This window comes from Aspergillus karnatakaensis (assembly GCF_047715665.1).
Source record: "Aspergillus karnatakaensis strain CBS 102800 unplaced genomic scaffold BJY04scaffold_26, whole genome shotgun sequence".
Taxonomy (NCBI): Eukaryota; Fungi; Ascomycota; class Eurotiomycetes; order Eurotiales; family Aspergillaceae; genus Aspergillus; species Aspergillus karnatakaensis.
The window spans coordinates 371,198-391,682 of NW_027395738.1; the positions used below are offsets into that span (position 1 = coordinate 371,198).

A 20,485-nucleotide genomic window follows, 5' to 3' on the forward strand; every position below is an offset into this window, starting at 1 on the left:
CGGACGAACAGGAACACGATCATATGCTTTAGCTGGGAAGATAGTCCTCAGTTCCGAGTCAAAAAAGGCGAGAATGCAGCAATCACCAACTCAATATAGAGCCTCTCGGGAATCTCCCAACGGGATCCTACTGTCTAGGTCTAGTGGCTATTCGGCTTGAAGGCTTCTAAACAGAGCGAGTCACGTAATTGGCCTTCTTACCAGAGATATGCAGGAAGCCGAGCCCTAGGACATAATGAAAGAAAGACATATGTCTAAACGGGATGCGACACCTCTCCAATAAGGGCTTTTCTGCGGCAAGCGCAGCTCCTACTAGCGGTGAGGAGGGTATTGATTACTAGTGCTCCTTGTCGTGCTGGAGTTTGAAGCCCAGAAGTGAGCGCCCTCTAGATCCCTCTAGATTTTGTCGGTAAGCCATCTGACAGCTCTGTGCCCATGGACTAGGTACATCGGCTACTGACTGAGCATAGACGGTCACCTTACATTGAACAAGAGGAAGGCTTTCAATCACACTGATACCATGACAGACCGAGCCGGACAGCGTACCCCTAAATTCTTCGCAAGAACCCTCCGACCTTTCCACCGTCATCGATCCAGGTCCCGGGATCTTTCAAACAACAGCAATAACGAACTCCGGCCCCAAACCGGCCAGACACTCTCCTCCCTTCGGAATGTCTCGCCCAGCAGTAGATTGCAAAGCCCTACAGGGGACGGAAACCTCTGGAGCGAGGCTTACCTTCAAGCACTTGGGCAGTTTGAGGAAGAGATAGGGCTTGTTATCGAGAGCAAGAGCCTCAAGCAGCTACTCGAAGATCTCGAAAGGACGGCGGAAGAGGTTACAAAAGGATCTACCTTCTTGAGAGGAGTGGCGTATCTCCGTGCTATGAAAATACCACTCGAGCGGTTCAAAGTGGCGCTCGATCTGGCGAGTCCACTAGCAAATCTTGAGCCAGCTAGCTCTGCAGTCTTTGATGTTGTGAGAAATGTGACTGCAGTGAGTTTCGATGCCTAGCAGCATCGTTCGTGCTAACATAGCTTGCTTTCTCTTTTCTGCGCAGATTGCCATTAGCTTTGCCTCCACTGATCTGGATTTCGCGCGTAAGATTGGGGAAATGCTTGAGCAACTTGCATATATCGACGACAGTGACACACTCGGCCAGAAGGCTGGCAGATCAGATATTCACAAAGTGATTGACTGCCCCATCCTGACTACTCCAAGATAGCCATTCTAACCTTGCAACAGAGTCTGGTCAAGGTATACCGGAAGGTCCTAGAGTTCTACCATGTTGCAGTGGAGATGTTGACCAGGAAGGGCGCAAATTTTGTGTTGAAAATGGTCTTGGAAACTGATCGTCTACCGGAAATCATCGAAGAGTTTGTAAGGTATTCCAACATGCTGGAGGCCACTATACAGAAAGCGACCCTCGATGTGCTGGACGACATACGCACTATGCTGTACGACTCTGAAAGTACGTTCTTTCTTGCGCCCTCCTCACGTTCGTCAACTCCATCCCGAGCTGATCTATTCCAGTTGATCGTTGGCTTGACAAGAAAGACGTAGTGGATCCGCAGAGTCAAGTCCATGCCACCCAGCAGACAATACGAGCTGACGAGGCTTGCAAGTTCTTGCTCGAAGACACTGCTTTCCTCCGCTGGTACCACGCTCTTGACTGCCAACAGTTGATTATTCTAGGGGAGACGGGCCATGGTAAAACGATTACCATGTCCTTTCTTGTTGATGAGCTGCGCCGCTGGGCTTCGTGCCAACTGCCGCAGCCTAAGGTTTGTTATCACTACTGCAAGGATGGTCAGACGGGCAGAATTACATCTGTGTTCTGTACCTTGATCCTATCTCTCCTTGACCAGCTCCCGGGCCTGAAACGACCGTTCGTTGAGTGGTACAAAGATGCTCGGACATCAGGAATTCTCAATCCAGCCAAAGACTCCAAACAGCTAGCAAAGTTTCTCCTACGGCTTCTTGATGCAATCGATCGCCCCATCTTTCTTGTCATTGACGGTCTGGACGAATGTGATAGGGCATCCCGGCACGGTCTGCTTGAGTTCCTGAAAGTCCTACCGCCGAGAACATCAGCGATGGTCAAGACTGTTTTGTCTTCTCGTCCCCATGAGGAGATTTCGCAGTACTTGGGCCGATATTTTACCATCTCAATGCCCTCTGACGCTCAAAGAGACCGTATCATTGTTGAGAAGCTAGCCGAGACGCACTTGTTTGATCGATCCGCGGAAGTCAAGGCCCTCGTGGTAAAGCAATTGTCCAGCCGTGCACGAGGAAGCGGAATCTGGGCGCAGAAGACTGTCGAGCTCATTGAGACTCGAGGAACTATGGCCATTGACTCCATAAGGGGCTTTATAGAAGGTGTACTACTCCCCCAAGAGCTCTCAGGGGTTTATGCCAGCTTGTTTACCCGCTGTTGCTCGGGCGATGCTGAGAATAAAGCTCTCGCCAGCACAGCTCTAATGCTCCTCGCCGTCTGTCGGAGACCACTAAGCATTCTAGAGCTCACATGGGCCGCCACTCTTGGCACAGTGCAGCATGTTGGCAGTGTTGATGCTCTTTCTCGACTGGTGGACCATCAAAGAGTAATGCGTCTGATTCACCCTTTCGTTGGACTGGTCGATCATGGCGACTTGAAGAAACATCAGGTTCGGCTTACGCACCAATCAGCAAAGGAGTTCATAGTAGAAAAATGGACATCTCATCCCGCCAATCCAGATGGTCCGACCTCCAAGCACACCAATCCAGCCATTTGGAACCAGCGACTTCAGAGTCTGGAGGGGCTCATGTTGGATATTTGCATCAGATATCTTCTCCTTGATGAGGTCGGCGAGAGGAAGTTGTTCTCCGACGAGCAGATAGCAATCTCTGAGCTACCTCAAGAGGATAGTGATCTGTTCACCGAATACGCAGGCGCGGCCGATTACAATCCGAGCTGCACATGGGAAGTATGGGAGAGGGATAAGTGCTTCATCCACTACAATCCAGCGGATCGTGGCTTCGGGGAATTCTTCGTCTATGCCTCATGTTGTTGGTTGGATCATTTCGGTGCTACCACGAGCAAGCCCCTTCCAGCGCTGGCCAGGATAGAGCGATTGTGCCATGCTGGCTCGAAAAGACTCGACACATGGTCCCAGCAGCACTGTCGTGCAGGCTGTACAATGACGGCTAGGTTTGATTTTGACAGCCGTTTATATGACCCCCTCAGTATCACTGCAATATACGGCTCAGAGGCCATGCTACTTGAGCTGCTCAAAAGCTCAGACTTTGAGCAAGAGAGCTTTCTTCGGAACCCAGCTATGCGTGCAGCTGAACTTATCTTTCATGGTGACGCTGTTTCAAGACTTGAGATCCTTATGCTAGATGAGAGACTTGGCCCTCAACTGCAAACAATGAGCTTCTTTCGACTCGCTGTCAAGAAATGGCGGGATCCCAACCTTCGATATCAGGACTGGGGGTTTGTTTTTGATCTCGTGCACCATGTGTTGGAGATTATGGTCAGCCAGCAATGGGGGAATGACCTCTTGCGCCTAGCTGCCGGGGCGGGTTGCAAGCCCCTAATTCAGCGGCTTATAGATTGCGCCCAACAAAAGGAAGGACTCCAGCAAGAAATACTGCGCGAGCCGCAAGATGACCGGGAATCACTATCGCCAACTGATCATCCGGTACACCAATCAATCGGGGAGGCTATCTTGGAAAACCGCGTTGAAATGGTAGCGTACCTGCTCAAGCAACCTCTGGTGGAGCCGCATCTTCGATACCGGAACCGTCGCGGCGAGAACGTGCTTCATCTAGCTGCCGGGCTCTGCAATTCGAGAATGTTCCAACTCCTGTTGCCCTGTTTTCCTGATGCTATCCATCAGAGAGATGCTCAGGGAGACACTCCCTTGCTGCGGATTATCAGGAACACCAGAGGCTCCCAGAATCGACACGAGTCAACCAAGGTACTGCTCTCATATAGCATCGCGCAATCGGATAGTTCTCCCTGGGATGATGGACAACATAGTCCTTTGCGTGTCGCTGCCCAGATGGGTGACTTTGATATGTGTGCTCTTCTGATGGCTGTTGGTAAAATGAATCCGCGTTCGGACTTATCCTATGAAGTTGGAGGATAGATCTTCCGGAGGTGAAGAAGCGAAATCAGAATATTGGCAAAGACAGTACCAGTCCGAGCTGATTATGTGTCAGCTCAACTTGTATCTCTTTAATACTTGGTTCTCATGTAATATGCGTGGAGAAATATATATAGTTCCGCGACATCGTCACTTAGCTAGAACTCAACGATGACTAGCTGATAGGCAAGCAAGAGATTGCTGAAGGCGAAGAGATGCGATCATATTTTCACAACATCATTATTTTTACCGACATAAAGGAGATAAGGTACACCAAGTGACCAAGACACCATGAACGTGCCTCGGAAATACCCGCAGGAAGATCCCGAGAGGTCGAGGTTCGCAAATGATAGGCATGAATAATGGCTATCAGTGGTGGAGGACTAGAAGCGCTATTGTCAATAATAACTCCATAAGAATGTCGAGATAAGACGCCATTTGATCTTGTTATCTGCCGGTGCGATATCGGATGCCAATCTGATTATTCCTGAATCCTGAGTCACTGTTGAGAATGTTCAAGTGTTGAGAGACTCTTTAATCCTTAATCTTCAGGCAACTACAAGACAAACCTGATATTAAAAAAAAAAAAAATAGTTGGAGGAGCTGGCAGCTGGCAGCTGGCACATGACGTTGAGAGTTGAGACAGCACTGGCCTCTTCAGCCCACTGTCCGTCTGACTGCCGCTGATATGTAGGTGGCGCAATCGCCTCTGTCAACCATCAACCATCAAGGGTCTTTGTTAGAGTACGTACTCCGCAAGTACTTCCCTTCTTACCGGTACCTGGAGAGAATCGGAGGAGGTTCCGACAAGCGCGATAGTCAGGTTCTCAAGAGTTCTGACTTGCAGCGAACAACTGTCCTCACTACTTGGACTGACTGGACTGACTGGTTTGACTGGTTTGACCCCCGGTCGGGCGACATTTCTCTCCATCCCAACATCCAATCATGGTTTGAGATCAGCACGAATGGCCTGGATAGATGACGTCGTGCCCCACTGGCCAGGCCTTGCGTTGTCTTGACTCTCTTGACATTGTTACATTGTGACAATACATTACATGGGACTGAGCCACAGCTGCTGCTGGTGCAGTGTGGACAATAGAGTTCCAAGGATACCTTACAGGGTTAAATGCCTCAATCCGGATAATTTTGGTAATTTTACAGCATTTGAGTTCAGGCCCTTTTTGGGTGTCAGAAGACCTGTGAAGAGTTGGAGAAATCCTCTGAGAATCTCATTCTCTAGTCAATCATGAGACGACAATTGCCTGCAGCGACCGAATGCTGAAGGCTGAAGCTCTCCCGACGGAGACGATCACTGGTTGATATCAGGAGCTCTCGGCTCCCAGATGCGGGTGGAGACCGTCACATCATCCTCTCGCGCTGCGCTCTGCCTTGCTGTTCGCCCGTCAGTTTAGTCAGGAACCGTCTTGACTTTCTAGAGAAGAACAGTCAGTCAGTGAACACGGTTATCATGATTATCAGTAGATCCTAAGAGCTGAATAGCATTATTGCCCATCCCATCTCTATTCAGTCTCTCAAACAGGTCCCCAACAAAACAAAAGTGAATGAATGGATTACCCCCGCATTACCGACCAATTTGACTAGCAAAGCAGCCAAAATTACCCCCGCAAAGTCCAGGCTCCAAAAATATTCCACTTGTAAGACCATGTATCGACCGTGTATAATACCCTTGACCGCAGCTGTTCCACTGGTACTGCCCTGTCAGCGATACCGATACCGAGCTCCTCGTGGTGTGCATTGAATTGCATCTTTCTGGCTCTCTCTCCTTCTGGACTGACTGCTCACTCACTCTCACTCTCACTCTTTCTTTCTCCTCTTTCTTACCTCTCTCTCTCTCTCTCTCTCTCTCAATCCCCTCAACTCCTGGACTTTTTTTTTGTTCTCTTTCTACTCCCTCCCTACCTTCGTCCTCACCACTATATACAATCTTCCCTCGTTGCCTTTTCGACTCAATTCGTCTCGCCCAATTGCTTATCTTCTGTGCCCTGAGCCTAGTAGTTCTTCCGCCCACAGGTACCCTGCGCTCCTTATTATCCCTCTCTCCAGCTCTACTCTCCGTACAGCATCCCCTCTGACAATAGCCAGCCAACTGACACAGGCAGTTTTGACTTTCTTCTCTCCAAGGGCTCTCTGGGATTGACTTTCCCAAAGTCCACCTACCCGCCATGGCTTCATTCAAGGTAACTTTATCTTTGTGCTCCTTTCTTAGGAGTCTCTTTTTTTTTTTTTTTGCCAGACAGTTAGAGGAACATTGCTAAATCCTCCACTTTAACTCAACAGGAATTATCTTTCTCGCGTCCCGTGCCTCAATCCGCCCCTCGTCACCATTCTCATTCCATCTCGCTCGGTGCCGTTAACTCCAACCATCGGGTGACTCGCCGAAAGAGTGTGACCACCACAGCCGCCGCCAACGCCGCAGCCGCCGTCGCGGCCTCTTTAAAAGACTCCCCAGACGCCGTAGGCCTCGCCATGCCCGCCCATCGACGAGGAAGTCGAAAAGGCCTCGAATCGAGCTCGGTCGGAGCCGGATCTGCCTTCAGCTCATACCTTTCTCGCAGTATAAACAGTCCGAGTCGGGAATCCCTGGTCGCTCGCAAGGCGTCTCCCAGCCAAATACCGGAGGATTCACCAATGGCTCAAACCGCGGTGGATGGAAGTGTGCCCTCTAGCAAGCCCGTCAGCACCAAGAACCGCAATCGCCGGGCTAGCGAAGGGTCACATCTAGTCAAGGGCGAAGGAAAAGGCTCCAGGCCCGAACTCCGCTGCGACCGTTGTGGGAAGGGGTACAAGCATGGCAGTTGCTTGTCTAAGCATATGTGTGTAACCTCCCCCCTCTGCCATCCTGCCGTCCGACTCGGTTTGGAGCAATGCACCATGTCGGCTCTGCAACGGTCGCCTTCGTGGTCATCTAGCTCCCCTTTCAGTCCCACACCCCCCCATCTCCCTTCCCGTAGCGGAGTTTCAGTCGGTTGACCGGTTATCGAAACTTAGGTGGGAGCATGACCCTGCATGGGCGATCACGTCCAAGCTCTTGATTTCTAAGCACCAGCAGGTGCAATTGTTGGAAGCAGCATCGGTCCTCGTCACCATGAATGTTGACGACCCGACCGCGGAAAGCCCTGAAAATGGGTCGGAGACGTCTTCGGCCTCCCCAGACGCCTCTGAGTTCCGAAACGGTCTCAGTTCTGCGGAGACCACCCCGCCACCGATGGATGAAGACAACAGTGACGACGATATGTCCGTTGAGCCGGAAAAGCCCTACGGCGCCCACCACGCAGGTCCTCAGTACTCCCAGTCCTTCCAGTCTGTCCCCTCGAGCTCGTACACGGGGAGCGCTCCGTGGGCTTCGCCAGCTTTCTCGCACTTCCGTCACTCGAGCATCGACACCCGTCCGTCCACCGCCGAGGCAAAGCTGCACGAGGATGACGAAGCTGATCTGGCTGCTGCTATCGGGCTCTGCAACTTTGGAACACCCCGGATGGGGCCAACGTCCATGTCTCCCGGCGTTCCACCTGTCCCCCCACTCCCGTCCCGCTTCCTCGACCAGGCCGCTTCTTCCGAGAACCACAGTCTAGGACGCTCAGGGACGAGCGTGGCGGATAGTACCCTCCCAAGCTCCCAGAAGGACGTATTCCTCTCACTGTCCTACAATCCGTCCATGTCGTACAAAGTGTCGGACGAGCGCGAAGTCAGGCTGGGCAACACGGAACGCAGCAGCCGTCAAACCCGCAACGCTGATGTTGACTTCGGCAGCCGCCCCACTCAGGCGGATGACGATGACGACGGTGTCTTTGGGCGGATGGAGGAATAAATATTCCTTGTCCAGCCAAACCCCTTTCCGGGGGTAACTGGAGGGCTTTCCTCCTTACACGACCGCCTCAACCTTATAACCCCTCATGACATGTACGAGAGCCTGCGTGAACTTTTCGAATGTTGCTGTGATTTGACCACTTGGAGTTGGAGACCCCCTTTGCGTGTATTACCATTCAGGGACTGTATCGCCCCGTGTACTTGGCCGGGGCGCCCTGCTGCATGATGGAATCAAGGGTATATTAAATCGTTTCTTTTGTCTTAACTGCCTATGCCTTACTCTGGCCATCTTTCCTACATTGTATCTTTCTGCCGACCCGATACTTGATCTGCTCTTTTTATTTTCTTTACAAGCCATTTTTCATTGGCTCTATACCACACATGTATAAATCCGAACGGATAGCATTCTAGCATATTTTGCACTCTCCATTGGTCCAGGTTCAGTTTTGTTCAGTTGGCTGTTGGCCAGATCAATCACTGTAGTCCTGTCTACTATATAGATTTTCGTCTCATCCATAACCTTCGGAACACTCTTTTTTCCATTCGTGGATAGGTTACCTTTCCTCTCGAATCCCTGATCCTTGCCAGTCATTCCACCTCGGCTTCTCCCGCAGATCAAGCCAGACTGGAAGCTAGACGGCCAGCCAAACATAAATCCTTTCCCATTGGCGTTAGCAAAAGCAATCTAGAACGTACGTATACATGGTATGCTTTTGTATTTTATGAGATGGCATGGGCGCCACTTTCGTGGCTGTGGTTGCTGTATCGTAACTTAATGTATGCACTGCTTACTACTCGTACTATATCTCCAGGCAGCTACTGGTTCTCCAAGACCAAGATGAAACCTCCCAATTCTACAGAGTAGAAGGGTATACCTATGCTCCAGACCCTCTTGGCCAGAAGCACCCCTCTGCATTGAGAAATCATCCTCGTGCTCGAATCCCCCATACTCCGCTCCGTACCGGCTGCCATTCTTGAGCGGTTGTTCAGTGTTTGGGCAATGCTGGATTGCTGTGCTGGCGACTGCTGATTGGCATGCGCTCTCAGGGTAAGGCTCCATTCATGTGTTGCAAGGTTGGATTTGAGTTTGTTTGCCAGGTCCTGCTCCTCGAATTGAGTTTGCGGCACTCGAAGTCCTTCTGGTCGGTGGTTGGGGGAAGGTTAGATTGGGAGGGTTAGGTTAGGTTCCGGCTCGCGGCCGGGGCTGATTAGCTGGTTCCAGTCAGGGATGGTGAGGTTGTCATTGGCCAGGTGGAAGGCCGGAGTTTGTTGATGGGGTTTCCTTGGTTGGACCGTGGACGGTGTGAGAGTTTGCAGTTAAGTTAATGCCTGGCCAATGGAGTAGATTGGCTTGGGCTGCTGGTTGATTGATGGGGTTGTGTTTCCAAGATGTATTAGGGAGATGTATGTAGGTTTCTATCTAGATATGTATACCAAGTGTGTATGTGGCTAGCTGTGGCTATGGGTCTGGTAAAGAACTTTGATAGCTGCTTCATCTGTTGCCCTCAGAGCAAGGGTTATTGGTGTACAGCCTTCTTTATCGGGGCGGGTTACATCCGCGCCTGCTCGGACTAATATCTCTGCTGCGTGCGCATGGCCCTGAACCACAGCCCAGGAGAGGGGTGTCTGGCCTTTGCAATCTGGACTATCGATTTCTGCGCCGGCGTCTATCAAAACTTGGATGGGTTGTATATGCGCACTGCCTGCGGCGTGTGAGAGTGCCGTGCGGCCGTAGTAGTCAGGTGAGTTGATGCATGCTCCGCGAGCTAGGAGTAATTCGACGGTTTTGACCTGGCCGTACTGTGCGGCATTGATGAGGGCTGTGCGGTGGAGACGAATGTTGCTGACTATGGTATCGGCACGAGCGCCATGATCAAGGAGGAGAGCGACGATATCTGTATTGCTCTTTGCAGAGGCGATGCCGAGCGGCTTCTGGCCAACTTCTGTGCTGGCCTCAGGATTTGCGCCAGCACTGAGAAGAAGACTGGCGAGGTTGTAATTGCCTGTTTCACAAGCAATGCAGAGAGGGGAGCGGGAGTGTGGGTATGTCTTGGTACCGTTTTCGGCTTGCGTTTCTGGGCTTGCGCCTGCTTCTAAGAGGACCTGGGCAATGGAGGTTTCGCCTTGCTTACATGCTGCGGTCAAGGGGGTGTCGCCTTCGCGGTCTCGTGTCTCAACACCAACTTGGTAGTTCAGAAGGCTTCGGACGATAAGCGGGTTGCCTCGGCGGATGGCAAGGGCCATTGGACTGATACCACTACGGGCTTCTTGAGTGGGAGATATACCATGTTTGAGGAGTACATCAACAGTTACAGCTTGTTGTCCATCTATAGCGTAGTGGAGGGCATTTTGGCGCGGAGTGTCCACAGCATCAGGCTGCGCTGTTCTTGCGAGGATCATTTCTGTCACCTCTGGGCTGCTTGACCGTGCAGCGTACATTAGAGCCGTGCCGCCAAATCTGTCTTTGGCATCGGCATGCGCACCACGTTCTAAGAGCAGCTTTACAGTCTCAAGGCTTGCGCCTTTTGTAGCAGCTTGCATCAGAGCCGTGGTACCGTGGGGAGCTTTCCAGTTGACGTCGGTGACCTTGCCAAGGAGAAAGCCCAATATTCGCTCACGACCAGGATGCACTGCTTCGATTAATGGCCATGTTGCTAGGAAATCTGGTAGATCCGGGTCGAGGCTGACGTCAACGAGTTTGCTCAGGAGGTCGGCAAGATTGTGGTATACAGCCCAAGTAATCATCGCACGAGTATCTTGTCCTGGGCTTTCGGCACCACCTGCCTCTAGCAGCAAGGATATGTTAGGATGTCTAAAGTATCCGCTCGCCATAGCGTTAAGCAATGGCGTGGTCCCGTCGTGCTTGTCGACTATAGCCCGGCAGTCTGCCCCTGCCGCAAGTAAGACCTTCACAATACCCTGATCCCCTCCATCACCCCTGGTTGAAAGATGTAAAGGGGTTTTGTCAGTCCCTGACCGTGCATTGACGTCTGCTCCATGGTCTAGCAGAAGCTGCACGATGGTAGCTGCGGAAGCGGCCCGGCTCAGAACAGCAATATGCAGCGCAGTATTTCCACCGGAATTGAGTATAGAGACATTAGCTCCGCGCGAGAGGAGCAGCAAGACAGCCGAGTGGTGCTGGTGTCTGACTGCATTGAATAGGGGTGTATCTCCTTCGATGTTCTGCGCGTCGACAGGGCTTCCCAAATCTAGGAAAAACTGTAGCATATCAAAGCTTCCAATCTTCGCTAACTCATGAAGCACCGTGTCGTCCGCTTCGCTTTTCATGTCTATCCTAGCGCCACGGCCACAAAGAAGCTTCACGGTGGCCAGATCCCCTTGGTATCCCAAGGCAGCAGTAACGAGGGGGCAGTACTTAAGGTCACCGGGATCCGTGATATCCAGGCCACCGTCCAGAAAAGCTTCCACAACCTTGACATGGTTGTTCTTAGCGGCGATTAACATCATTTGGTCTAGGTCTCTTGTCCGCCAAGGGGCGCCAATCTCGAAAAAATACCGCAAGACATGATGATGACCACCACGGGTGGCTTGTAAAAAAGGGTAGAACCAGTTGGACTCGAGCCAATATTCCTCCGGCGCGACGTATGTGAAGATCTTCTTGAGCGCAGCAAGGTTGCCGACCTGAGCAGCGAAACTGACTGCTCTATAAGCCTTATGAGGCTGACTCCGTTCCAGCATCAGGGTGTAAAGACTTGCATTGAGAGTAAAGTAGAATCGTTTCGAGGAGAGAATCAATGCATTCAAACTGGGCAAGGCTAGCTCCTCTCCGATGATTAAGATGAGCTCATCTGGAAGAGACAACAGGCGGCTGTTTTGGCTGCCCCTGGAGCAACGTAGAGGTGAATTGGAGGCCATCCCAACCTTTACATTCTTTCTGCCGGTTGAATCGATGACTTTGGGAGCTTATAAGTGTGTTCATGATGGCCGTTGAGGAAGAGAAAGTGCGTGCCTAAAGAAAGGATCAGCCTCCGTCCGAACCTTGTCATGTTGGCCGCGTCTCTTAGTCAGTCAGTCAGTCAGGCGCCCTCAGGTCCACAAGGTGCAACAAATAGCATTCTACGCACAATTGAAATCTTTCTGAATTCTATATTGAATATTGAAAGGCTTGATTCTATATATTGATGGAGGTTGCTTACGGCCGAAACTCCTTGCTTGGTGGCTGTTTTGTTGCATCTACAGGGTTTATCTACGAGCGCATCCTCTAGGAAACTCTTATGCTATTATGAAGCACTCTTTTGAGATCCTCTTCGGAGCGTTTCAAATTTATTTTCCTGCCTCAAAGATAACCTTCTGCACCTTCATCGCATTGAATAGATCATAAGCCTCCACAGCCTGCGACAGAGGCATGATATGGTCTGTCATGAATCTGTGGATAAAGATTAGCATCATGACTTAAGTAGCACAACAAGTAACAGAACATACCCAAGTAGATGCTGGTTTTTCTTCAGTACCTCCAGCGCCGCATCCGACACAGATCGCACAGGACACCGTCCCATTTGCACCGTCAGGTTCTTCCCATATGCCTCGCTTCCATTCCAGGGGATCTGTCGAACATTAGACACTCTTCTGGAGTAAATAAAACTGGTAGATGTTGGGAGTAGGAACGCATACCTCTCCATTATGGACCCCCACACTGCTCAACACACCCCATGGCCTCAACAGGTCATACCCCATCTTCAACGCCGGGCTCAACCCAACAACTTCAATTACGGCATCCGCTCCACGCCCCTCGGTCAAGTCCAGCACCCTCTGTCCTAGCCCCTCCCTACTAGTCTGGAAGTTCCAAGGCTCCGCACCAAGTGACTTTGCAAGCTCCAATCTTGACGGCACGGAGTCAACAGCCAGAATATGCTTCGGCTTATACTCGAGTGCGTTGATCAAAGCGCAGAGACCGACAGGTCCGCAGCCGATAACGACGACAGTCTGTTCGGCGATTTGCTCTGCGGTCGAGTTTTTGAAGGCGTTTAGGGCGGCGAAGTAACCTGTGGGGAAAATGTCACCCATAAGGACAAGATATTTCTCTTCGATGCCGGAGGGTGCTTTGATGACTGTGCCGTCTGCGTTAGGAATTCGGACCTGGAGAAGATAAGTTTTGGACATCGTGGATAAATAAAGCTGGGGAGGAATACAAAATCAGCCTGAGCGCCGTCTAGGTCGTCGCATCCGAGCAGAACATTCTTGTCACATCTCGACGAGAAGCCTTGCTTGCAGTAGAAGCATGTGCCGCTTTGGTACCATTTGCATCAGCATACACTTCTACATATCCATTCAGTAAGTTAAAGACCGGACGACAACATACCACGAGGTAGTAAACGCGGAAACAATAACATCCCCCTTCTGTACGGACTTGACCGCTTCTCCAACTTCCACAACTTCACCCGTCAGCTCATGGCCCATGATGAAGCCTGTTCCAGCTGGTTCGGTGCCGCGGTACACATGGAGGTCACTGACATTTCTGTCAGCTGAAAACAGAAGATATATATGATTGAAACCTACCTCCCACAGAGCGCAGTATATTTCGCCTTGACGACAATATCTTCTGGATCCTGGATTTGCGGCAAGGGACGCTCCTCTACTGCGACCTTGAACTTGCCGTTGAAGACCACAGCGCGCATTGTTTTGCTGACCATGTTTGACGGATTCTCGAGGCTGCTCGTGTATGAGGAGTACGGAGGAAGGCTGCAAGGGTATACGAGAAGACCACTGGACCCAATCTCGGGTTCAAACCCGATGGATGATGCGTGGGCTCATCCGGTTGCATAGTGGGGCTGTCATGTTGACCGATCTCGCGCTTCGCCGATCAAGCGAGATGCCCCGGAATTGATCTGAGGAGTTAGGCTGAAAGTTTTTGGAACCAACTTCGCTTAGTTTTTGAAATGTGGTATGTCGAGGCCTAAGGGTCGGCGTGACTGCAAATTCGAGTTGAGCTGATTATATTGGATAGATTGAGCTGGGTGCGAACTACCTGACAATCTCAGAAGGACCGAATGATTCTGAAAACGGGTCTCTCAGGATCAAACAGCTATCATTCTAACCGTTCGCCGTCTTGAAAAGAAAATAGAACCAATCTTAGCCGTTTGAAGTCGGCGATGCTTCGATAGAACCGCCAGCGTCGCATAATGGCTTAAACTCCAGTCCCGAACTTGACCAAAATCGCAATTGAAACGCTCCATCTAACGCCATTCACTTTGCGCCTTGCCGAAGAATAGAATAACACACTGTCCCTGACATTCTGTGCACAGTGCCGTACCCAGGTGCCTCAGAACGACCAGGCCCGCCGAGCCGATGACATGTCTCTAGGGGTGAACCAAGCGGAAACTGACCCTAGCATACCACGCACAGGAGCTCCTCCTCCAATATGAACTTCCCTTCCTTGTATTTCTCGCTGTTCTCGTACGCCTTGTCGTACTTCCACCCTACCGTTTCTCTGCATTGTCTGCATGCAATGTCGCGGACGAGGTGCCTGCCAGTGGTCATGCTACGCTCCACGGCTTCCGACTGGGTGATATTAACGACGTTGTTGAATAGGTACGCTTTGCCATGTTGACCCCGGAAATTCTGCGGAGATGCGAACGATTAGCGGCGGCTCCGCATCCAAGTTTGAGAGCAATGACGATACTCACTCGGCTAATGATGTCGTCATAGTCGGCGAGGTGCGTTTTGCATTGCTTGCACCCAAAGATTTTCGCAGATGTGAGGTAGACGTTGTAAGAAAGTCCCATCCTGTCCTGCTGCTCCTGAAGTGGTTGCTGCTGGCCTTCTGGATTACCACTAATCTGATTCGGAGGGACTTCTGAGGTTCCTGGAAAATGAGCGGTGTCTTGCTAGGCAAGTAAATACGAGGTGCTGTCAGCTCTCGGAGAAGATGGAAAGAGTTATAAAGCTTAGGCAAGGTGCGGTTTGCCTGGGGAAGTTCCAGCTTTGCTGTGAAGCGGAGTTAGGTACAAAGCGGGGAAGGAGATAGCTGAGGAGTTGAAGGCCACCGTCACGGTTCTGGACGGCGGGCGGTGACTGAATAGAGAGTTGGTCACGGCGTCTGTACAGAAGCTCCAGGAAGAGGGAGGAATCCCTCAGGAGGAAGAGAGGATGGGCGAGTTGACTGAGAGGCTGAGCTGGACTGAGGTCAGGAAGTCGGGTGAGGGGGTGGAGCAAGCCACTTAGTAGAAGTTCGGATACATGCGAAAGTCACGGGTAACCCAATGAAACAGTGGGCAGCCTTATGATATAGCAGAAGTTCTGGATAACTTCCAACCGCTTCGGTATTAGTTAAGGACAAGACAAGCTGGAAGCTTGGTCGGGTGATCAAGTGAAGAGGCCGCCCCAGTGCCCCCAAGGTAGGTCGCTGGTTACTAATTCGCTCTAAGCCGTCTGTTTGATAAACCATTTGATCTGTGCTTCAGAGCTTCTACTGTATATCCATTTCTAATATATGCTCTAAATTAGAGCTAAATTCATCAACTATTTGTTACGGCGCGAGTACGGCGGAGAACATATCTAACATCAAGGCTATAGAGTTTGGGAAGCCCCAGTTCTTCTCAAAGTGGGATGATGAAGCTCTCGCTCATGTTCGATTTCTCACATCTGCTGACTGTATGTACCGGAATGAGGATTAATGCTTATCATTGCACGTCAGCAGCACCTTTACTGGCAGGCCGTTCTGAGTGTGAGAGCCTATAGCGTTGTACCTTGTTTGAGGTCGAACGGCCGTGGAACGTCGACAACGGGAAATCGAACCGGAAGAATAGGCACAAGACACATCATGTCAGAAAGTAAGAGTGTGTAGATAGTCTCACCGCTGGCCCAGAAGCCCCATGTTGTCCTCCCAGAACTGCCTACATTCAGTATGACCCCAGTGCTCTGTCCACCACTCGCCGAAGCTGTCATCGACATTCTCGTCAATCTTGGGTATCCGTTCGTCTCTCTTTAGCCCGCAAAGGGCACATGCGTGGGAAGCTTTTATTGCTCCCTGACTAGCGGCAGCCGTGATCACTCGAGTGTTTTCGAGCATAACCTGTATAGGGCGTTTGCTTGCAGCTTGAATGACAGAATTGAAGACCGCGGCACGGTCTCGCCACATGTTGATCACGTCGACAGCTTCTTGCTTCTCTTTGATGTCTTCGTTCTTATTCACAGTACTTAGTTTCATCCCACCTGTCTTACCTGAGCGCGCAGGGCCAATTCGCATACTCTGGCTCAGGATGGCGTCCCGTTTCCACCGCAAAGTACGCCCTGCGACAACCCTTGCGACGGCTTTTAATGTGGAGATGATAGACGAAGCGACAGACTCCAAAACTTCTCTCTGTTGTAGATTCCTCTTAGCTTCTGTGCCCTCTTGTCGTAAGCGCTCGAAAAGCCGTGGAAATAACTCTAGCAGAATAGACGGAGGGGGTATATTCGTTGGGCGCACATGGCCATTTGGCGTTGACTGTGTTACTCGTTTGGTAATTGGTGGAGTCCCCCGCGGTTGTGTAAGTGCCTTTGAGGCCCGCGTCGCATCTTCTGTCTTGTTGACGGCTCTTTTTGTATCTCGGATGGTCTCCGCGGGCCCATCAGTAAAATCTCCCCAGTCCTCAAAAGTCTCATCCTCCACAGGAGGTATAGGTTTCTTAGGCTGTAATTGGGTGCTTTTGATGGTTGAGCCTCTCTTGGTCAACGTGTGCGAATAATTGCCATGGTTCGCTCTGGGTGCATCTTTAACGGAGAGCGAGTCCAGGGAGTCCAACAAGTCCAGAGTTCCCGTGGACGTTGAGCGTGGTTTAGGACTTTGTAAGACCTTGAATACAGGCTTGTCCACAGCCTGCCGTGCCTGAATGGTCCTTTGTGTTTGTGACTCGCCAGCAGTGGCTTCTGCAGATTCAAATTCACCCCATTCATCGCTACCGTCATCTGAGAACTTCTCCAATGTGGCATCGAAAAGAACATCGTTGTCGTCTCGGTTAGCCGGCCGTTCGAAGTCTCCAAAATCGTCGAACTGCGTTGAATGGTTGTGACTTGCTTTCAGCCGAGCCGAATGTGGCAGGTAATGGGTTGAATGGGTTGAGTACGAATGAGATGATGTGGCATCTTCGAATGCATCCAAGCCCGGTATTAGCGACGGGGGGGATGCGGCAACTTGCTGGCGCCCAGGTTCCGAAGGCTGGTTAGTGGACGCCCCATGTCCGAACTCTGCGAACAGATCTGCCGACATCGAAAAGTGAAGTCGGCACCATTAAGAGTAACAGAGGTGTGAAAGGAAGATTGTTATGACGACTAGGTAGATACTCGGAGCCTGGGCGGTTAGCGGGGAGGAGCCGGGCCCGATGACGATCGCCCCTCGGCCATCAACATCGCCGTCCTGTGTACCGCCAATGGTGCTACCACCTCCTATGTACTAACCCTCTTCGAATTATTCTGTTCTAGACTAGACTATGGAGAAATGAGGGGTATCGAAGATTCAAGGTACACTCTCCTACCTCGACTAAGTTGCATTTGATGTTCCCGTGACTAACAACCTTTCTAGACAGAGATGGAGCTCCCTTTTTCACTTTCGCGACACCCCCTCAGACCTTCGCAGCGCACTCAAGTCGGAACAAGTTAGCACATGTGACGATGGGCTCAGATCAGTTTGTTGGAAGGCATGGTTTCCAGAGTATCTGCGCTAGGGTTCCTGTGCTTACCGAGGGATAGGCATTCTTGCTATTCGAAGACCTTAGTCGCACTCAGTGGCCGAGCAAGATCTCTGAGGCGCGCAGTGCCTATGTTGCGTTGAAGGATCATTTTTTAAAGTACATTAGACACCCGGATGATTTGCAGTCGAGCATCGATCCGCTGGCGGACGATGAGCAGGTTTGTCAATTTCTCTCTATCACGTACTTTCCTTTGACTGATTTCCGCAAGTCTCCTTGGCAGACACTACGACAAGATGAACAGATGCGAGCCGATATATCGCAGGATGTGGATCGATGCTTGCAGGAGAACTATTTCTTTCGCGAGCCCGCGACAAAGGCGATGATGATCGACGTCCTGTTCATTTATTCGAAGCTCAACCCCGACCTAGGCTATCGCCAAGGTATGCATGAGTTGTTAGCACCTCTATTATGGGTGATTGACCGTGACGCTATTGAACCAAAGTCGCTAGAAGAGTTCAAGTCGAAGGGAGCAGATGACGATATGATGGTTCAACTTTTGAACCCCGACTATATCGAGCACGACGCGTTCACTCTGTTTTGCTCCGTGATGCAGACGACAAGGGTATATTACGAGCATACTAGACATCCATCAGCAAGCGGTCAGGCGGACACGGTTCCGATTGTTCTACAATGTGAACATATCCATAACCAATTGTTGGTGTCCACGGATTTTGAGTTAGCCGATCATCTACAGGCGCAGGAGATTTTGCCGCAAATATTTCTAACGTAAGTTCTCCTGCCATGGATGTATTTTGGGTCACCTGCTTAAACAACCAGACGTTGGATGCGTCTTCTGTTTGGCCGCGAATTTCCTTTCCAAGAAATGTTGGTGATCTGGGATTTCCTTTTCGCCGAAGGGTTGCGGTTAGAGCTGATAGACTTCGTTTGCGTGGCAATGTTACTTCGTGTCCGCTGGCAGTGTAGGTCCGCAGGCTTGGTTCTTGCAATCTGACACTAATGGATTTAGTACTCGCTTCTGATTCATCAGCTGTTTTGACTACCTTGCTTCGTTATCCCTCACCGGAACCTCACGCCCCTGTAAGTTTCGTTGAAGATGGATTATATCTGGAGCAAAATCCTACTCCTGAACGAGGGGCCTTTATAATATCGAAGTATTCAGGAAAACCTCCTGATTTATCGAAGATTCCCAACCCATCAGGCGGCAAAGCCCGCTTGCCCCGGAGGTTCCAGTTTCGCGGAGATGATAGCGGAGCAACGTCACCTTCCAGATCGCCGGCACGAAATAACCCGTTGAATATTGAGGCTCTTTTCCAGGATGTGTCAGAGGGCATACAGCGACGGACAGAGACATGGGGTGTAGCAAAAGCTGTCCGCGGAGCTGTTAGTGAAGCGAAGAAGAACATGCAAGCGATACAATCAGAACACACCGCACGACTAATGAAGTACGGGGATGCGGCTACGATTCGCGCGCTTGGTCCGTCATTATATCAGGAATCGGAAGCTATTAAACAGATGAAAGCCCAGATGGAATCCCTCGAGGGGCGAGACCAGACACTCGCCAAGACGCTGGGCCAAGCTCTGAGCGACATTCGCTCCCAACTACAAAAGAACGAGGACCTCAATGCCGATGCTATGAACTTGATGAAGCAGTCCCTCGCCAAGATCGAGTCAGTGCAAGCGAGCCTTGAGTCATCCACCTCTAATCTAGGTGGAAAGCTACCTTCCACGCGCGGTCACATTGCAGATCAGGCCAAACCTTCAGACAGCCCAACAGCCGGAAAGGGGGATTTTAAGACGTCAGAAAATGAAAATCCCTTACGCTCTCCGGCTCAATCTAGTGTCGCGACCACACCTACTGCGAAGTCTCCTGTTGCACTTGACACCAAGCCGCCTAGTGTTCTGTCGCCTAGGCCGACAAGAAACACCAAGCCTGTACGACACGCTGCTCGTCCGTCGTTGGCAAACTCTGAATTCTCCTGGATGCTTGGAGAAGATCGACATCTGTCAAGTTTCGTTAGCCAGGCCTCAGTACCACCCGAACAGACCCGGCATGGTGAACCGCGGAATAAATCGAATGCACTATTCGGAACTGGCGATGTTGAGCAAAAGATGCCAAACCCCGAACCGGATGGAATGGTTTTGGAGAGCTTGAGAGGAGGAAAGAGCGAAGAATAGGAAACCTTTTACATCGATCTAAAATCATATACCCAGACAGCTATCTTGCTATACACGTCATCTCGCGCATCCTCCAAGTGACCATAATGCTCTATGCGTGGACCCTTAAACTGAGGCTCGGCCCAGGGTCTTTGTGCAGGATTCGTTCATCCGTGGGAGTTTAGCCCGTTATAGTCTCCTCTGACCGTCCTATCAGCTTCGGAGCCAGCGCTCTTCTAGTCGTTGCGCCAAGGGGTGGAAGGAAGAAAACACTGTTGCATCTGAGGAGTTTCACCCAGCCCCGAAAAGGAGGATAGAGAAGTGTAGAGGCTGTATTGAAGTTAGGAAGCACTGTTTGAGATCAGTGGTCGCTAGGTATATAGGTGCTTGTACTGAGATGGTTCGGTAACTGTATGCTCAGGAACGACCGAGCGCAAGGTGAGACTCATCCTTGGTTATTACATCACCACATCGACAAGTTATGGAGACCTCAGAGCCGGTACGATTTCGATCTTGAGATTGATTCTGGCCTATAGCAGAGCGGTCTGACCTGGCCGTGGCAGTCGTTATAACTATGGACATGGAGCTGGAGATAAAAAAAAGATGGTGAAGGCTTTGCTCCTAGCCCGACCGGAGTACCGCGCGCACTTCCACCTCACGAGGATCTTGTTTTGAATAGTCCACAAGTCATCGGAGATTCCAAGACCTTTCCTCTCAATAGTGTC

At 50.9% G+C, this 20,485-nt stretch overlaps 7 protein-coding genes across 7 annotated transcripts; 3 read left to right on the forward strand and 4 right to left on the reverse strand.

Moving 5' to 3' along the window:
• Positions 1-520: 520 nt before the first annotated feature.
• BJY04DRAFT_218660 (uncharacterized protein) lies at positions 521-4,131 on the forward strand (the record flags this gene model as incomplete). Its single annotated transcript, XM_073716366.1, has 4 exons — positions 521-994; positions 1,059-1,187; positions 1,244-1,469; positions 1,532-4,131. The coding sequence occupies 4 exons, from the start codon at positions 521-523 to the stop codon at positions 4,129-4,131; spliced, it is 3,429 nt and encodes a 1,142-aa protein (XP_073570957.1).
• A 1,839-nt stretch (positions 4,132-5,970) lies between these two features.
• On the forward strand, positions 5,971-8,487 carry BJY04DRAFT_190066 (putative C2H2 finger domain protein). The gene is made up of 4 exons (XM_073711458.1): positions 5,971-6,159; positions 6,249-6,326; positions 6,427-6,962; positions 7,138-8,487. Exons 2-4 carry the CDS (start codon positions 6,312-6,314, stop codon positions 7,955-7,957), a joined length of 1,371 nt encoding a protein of 456 aa, XP_073570958.1. The 5' UTR covers positions 5,971-6,159; positions 6,249-6,311; the 3' UTR covers positions 7,958-8,487.
• Positions 8,488-8,803: 316 nt separating this feature from the next.
• On the reverse strand, positions 8,804-11,913 carry BJY04DRAFT_190071 (ankyrin repeat-containing domain protein). The gene is made up of 2 exons (XM_073711459.1): positions 9,055-11,913; positions 8,804-9,004 (listed from the first exon to the last, which is right to left on the reverse strand). The coding sequence occupies exon 1, from the start codon at positions 11,830-11,832 to the stop codon at positions 9,406-9,408; it is 2,427 nt and encodes an 808-aa protein (XP_073570959.1). The 5' UTR covers positions 11,833-11,913; the 3' UTR covers positions 8,804-9,004; positions 9,055-9,405.
• Positions 11,914-12,038: 125 nt separating this feature from the next.
• BJY04DRAFT_66645 (alcohol dehydrogenase family protein) lies at positions 12,039-13,889 on the reverse strand. Its single transcript, XM_073720822.1, has 6 exons — positions 13,474-13,889; positions 13,277-13,423; positions 13,107-13,203; positions 12,589-13,053; positions 12,400-12,521; positions 12,039-12,343 (listed from the first exon to the last, which is right to left on the reverse strand). Exons 1-6 carry the CDS (start codon positions 13,605-13,607, stop codon positions 12,241-12,243), a joined length of 1,068 nt encoding a protein of 355 aa, XP_073570960.1. The 5' UTR covers positions 13,608-13,889; the 3' UTR covers positions 12,039-12,240.
• On the reverse strand, positions 13,867-15,254 carry BJY04DRAFT_190077 (putative Yippee zinc-binding protein Moh1). The gene is made up of 2 exons (XM_073711460.1): positions 14,601-15,254; positions 13,867-14,535 (listed from the first exon to the last, which is right to left on the reverse strand). Exons 1-2 carry the CDS (start codon positions 14,697-14,699, stop codon positions 14,302-14,304), a joined length of 333 nt encoding a protein of 110 aa, XP_073570961.1. The 5' UTR covers positions 14,700-15,254; the 3' UTR covers positions 13,867-14,301.
• A 114-nt stretch (positions 15,255-15,368) lies between these two features.
• BJY04DRAFT_190078 (uncharacterized protein) lies at positions 15,369-17,286 on the reverse strand. Its single transcript, XM_073711461.1, has one exon. It carries the CDS (start codon positions 17,162-17,164, stop codon positions 15,767-15,769), a length of 1,398 nt encoding a protein of 465 aa, XP_073570962.1. The 5' UTR covers positions 17,165-17,286; the 3' UTR covers positions 15,369-15,766.
• A 106-nt stretch (positions 17,287-17,392) lies between these two features.
• On the forward strand, positions 17,393-19,781 carry BJY04DRAFT_218665 (GTPase-activating protein GYP6; the record flags this gene model as incomplete). Its single annotated transcript, XM_073716367.1, has 6 exons — positions 17,393-17,415; positions 17,477-17,579; positions 17,644-17,802; positions 17,854-18,371; positions 18,423-18,565; positions 18,613-19,781. 6 exons carry the CDS (start codon positions 17,393-17,395, stop codon positions 19,779-19,781), a joined length of 2,115 nt encoding a protein of 704 aa, XP_073570963.1.
• Between the last annotated feature and the right edge of the window lie 704 nt (positions 19,782-20,485).

Bases quoted from the DNA above. Each gene is read 5' to 3' on its own strand.
- BJY04DRAFT_190066 (XM_073711458.1), top strand. The intron at 6,963-7,137 runs GTGTGTAACCTC...ATCGAAACTTAG, and splicing joins AGTTGCTTGTCTAAGCATAT to GTGGGAGCATGACCCTGCAT.
- BJY04DRAFT_190071 (XM_073711459.1), bottom strand. From the start codon at position 11,832: ATGGCCTCCAATTCACCTCTACGTTGCTCCAGGGGCAGCCAAAACAGC.
- BJY04DRAFT_66645 (XM_073720822.1), bottom strand. From the start codon at position 13,607: ATGGTCAGCAAAACAATGCGCGCTGTGGTCTTCAACGGCAAGTTCAAG. The intron at 13,424-13,473 runs GTAGGTTTCAAT...CAGAAATGTCAG, and splicing joins TATACTGCGCTCTGTGGGAG to TGACCTCCATGTGTACCGCG. The intron at 12,522-12,588 runs GTATGCGTTCCT...AATGTTCGACAG, and splicing joins TGGGGGTCCATAATGGAGAG to ATCCCCTGGAATGGAAGCGA.
- BJY04DRAFT_190077 (XM_073711460.1), bottom strand. From the start codon at position 14,699: ATGGGACTTTCTTACAACGTCTACCTCACATCTGCGAAAATCTTTGGG. The intron at 14,536-14,600 runs GTGAGTATCGTC...GCATCTCCGCAG, and splicing joins ATGACGACATCATTAGCCGA to AATTTCCGGGGTCAACATGG.
- BJY04DRAFT_190078 (XM_073711461.1), bottom strand. From the start codon at position 17,164: ATGTCGGCAGATCTGTTCGCAGAGTTCGGACATGGGGCGTCCACTAAC.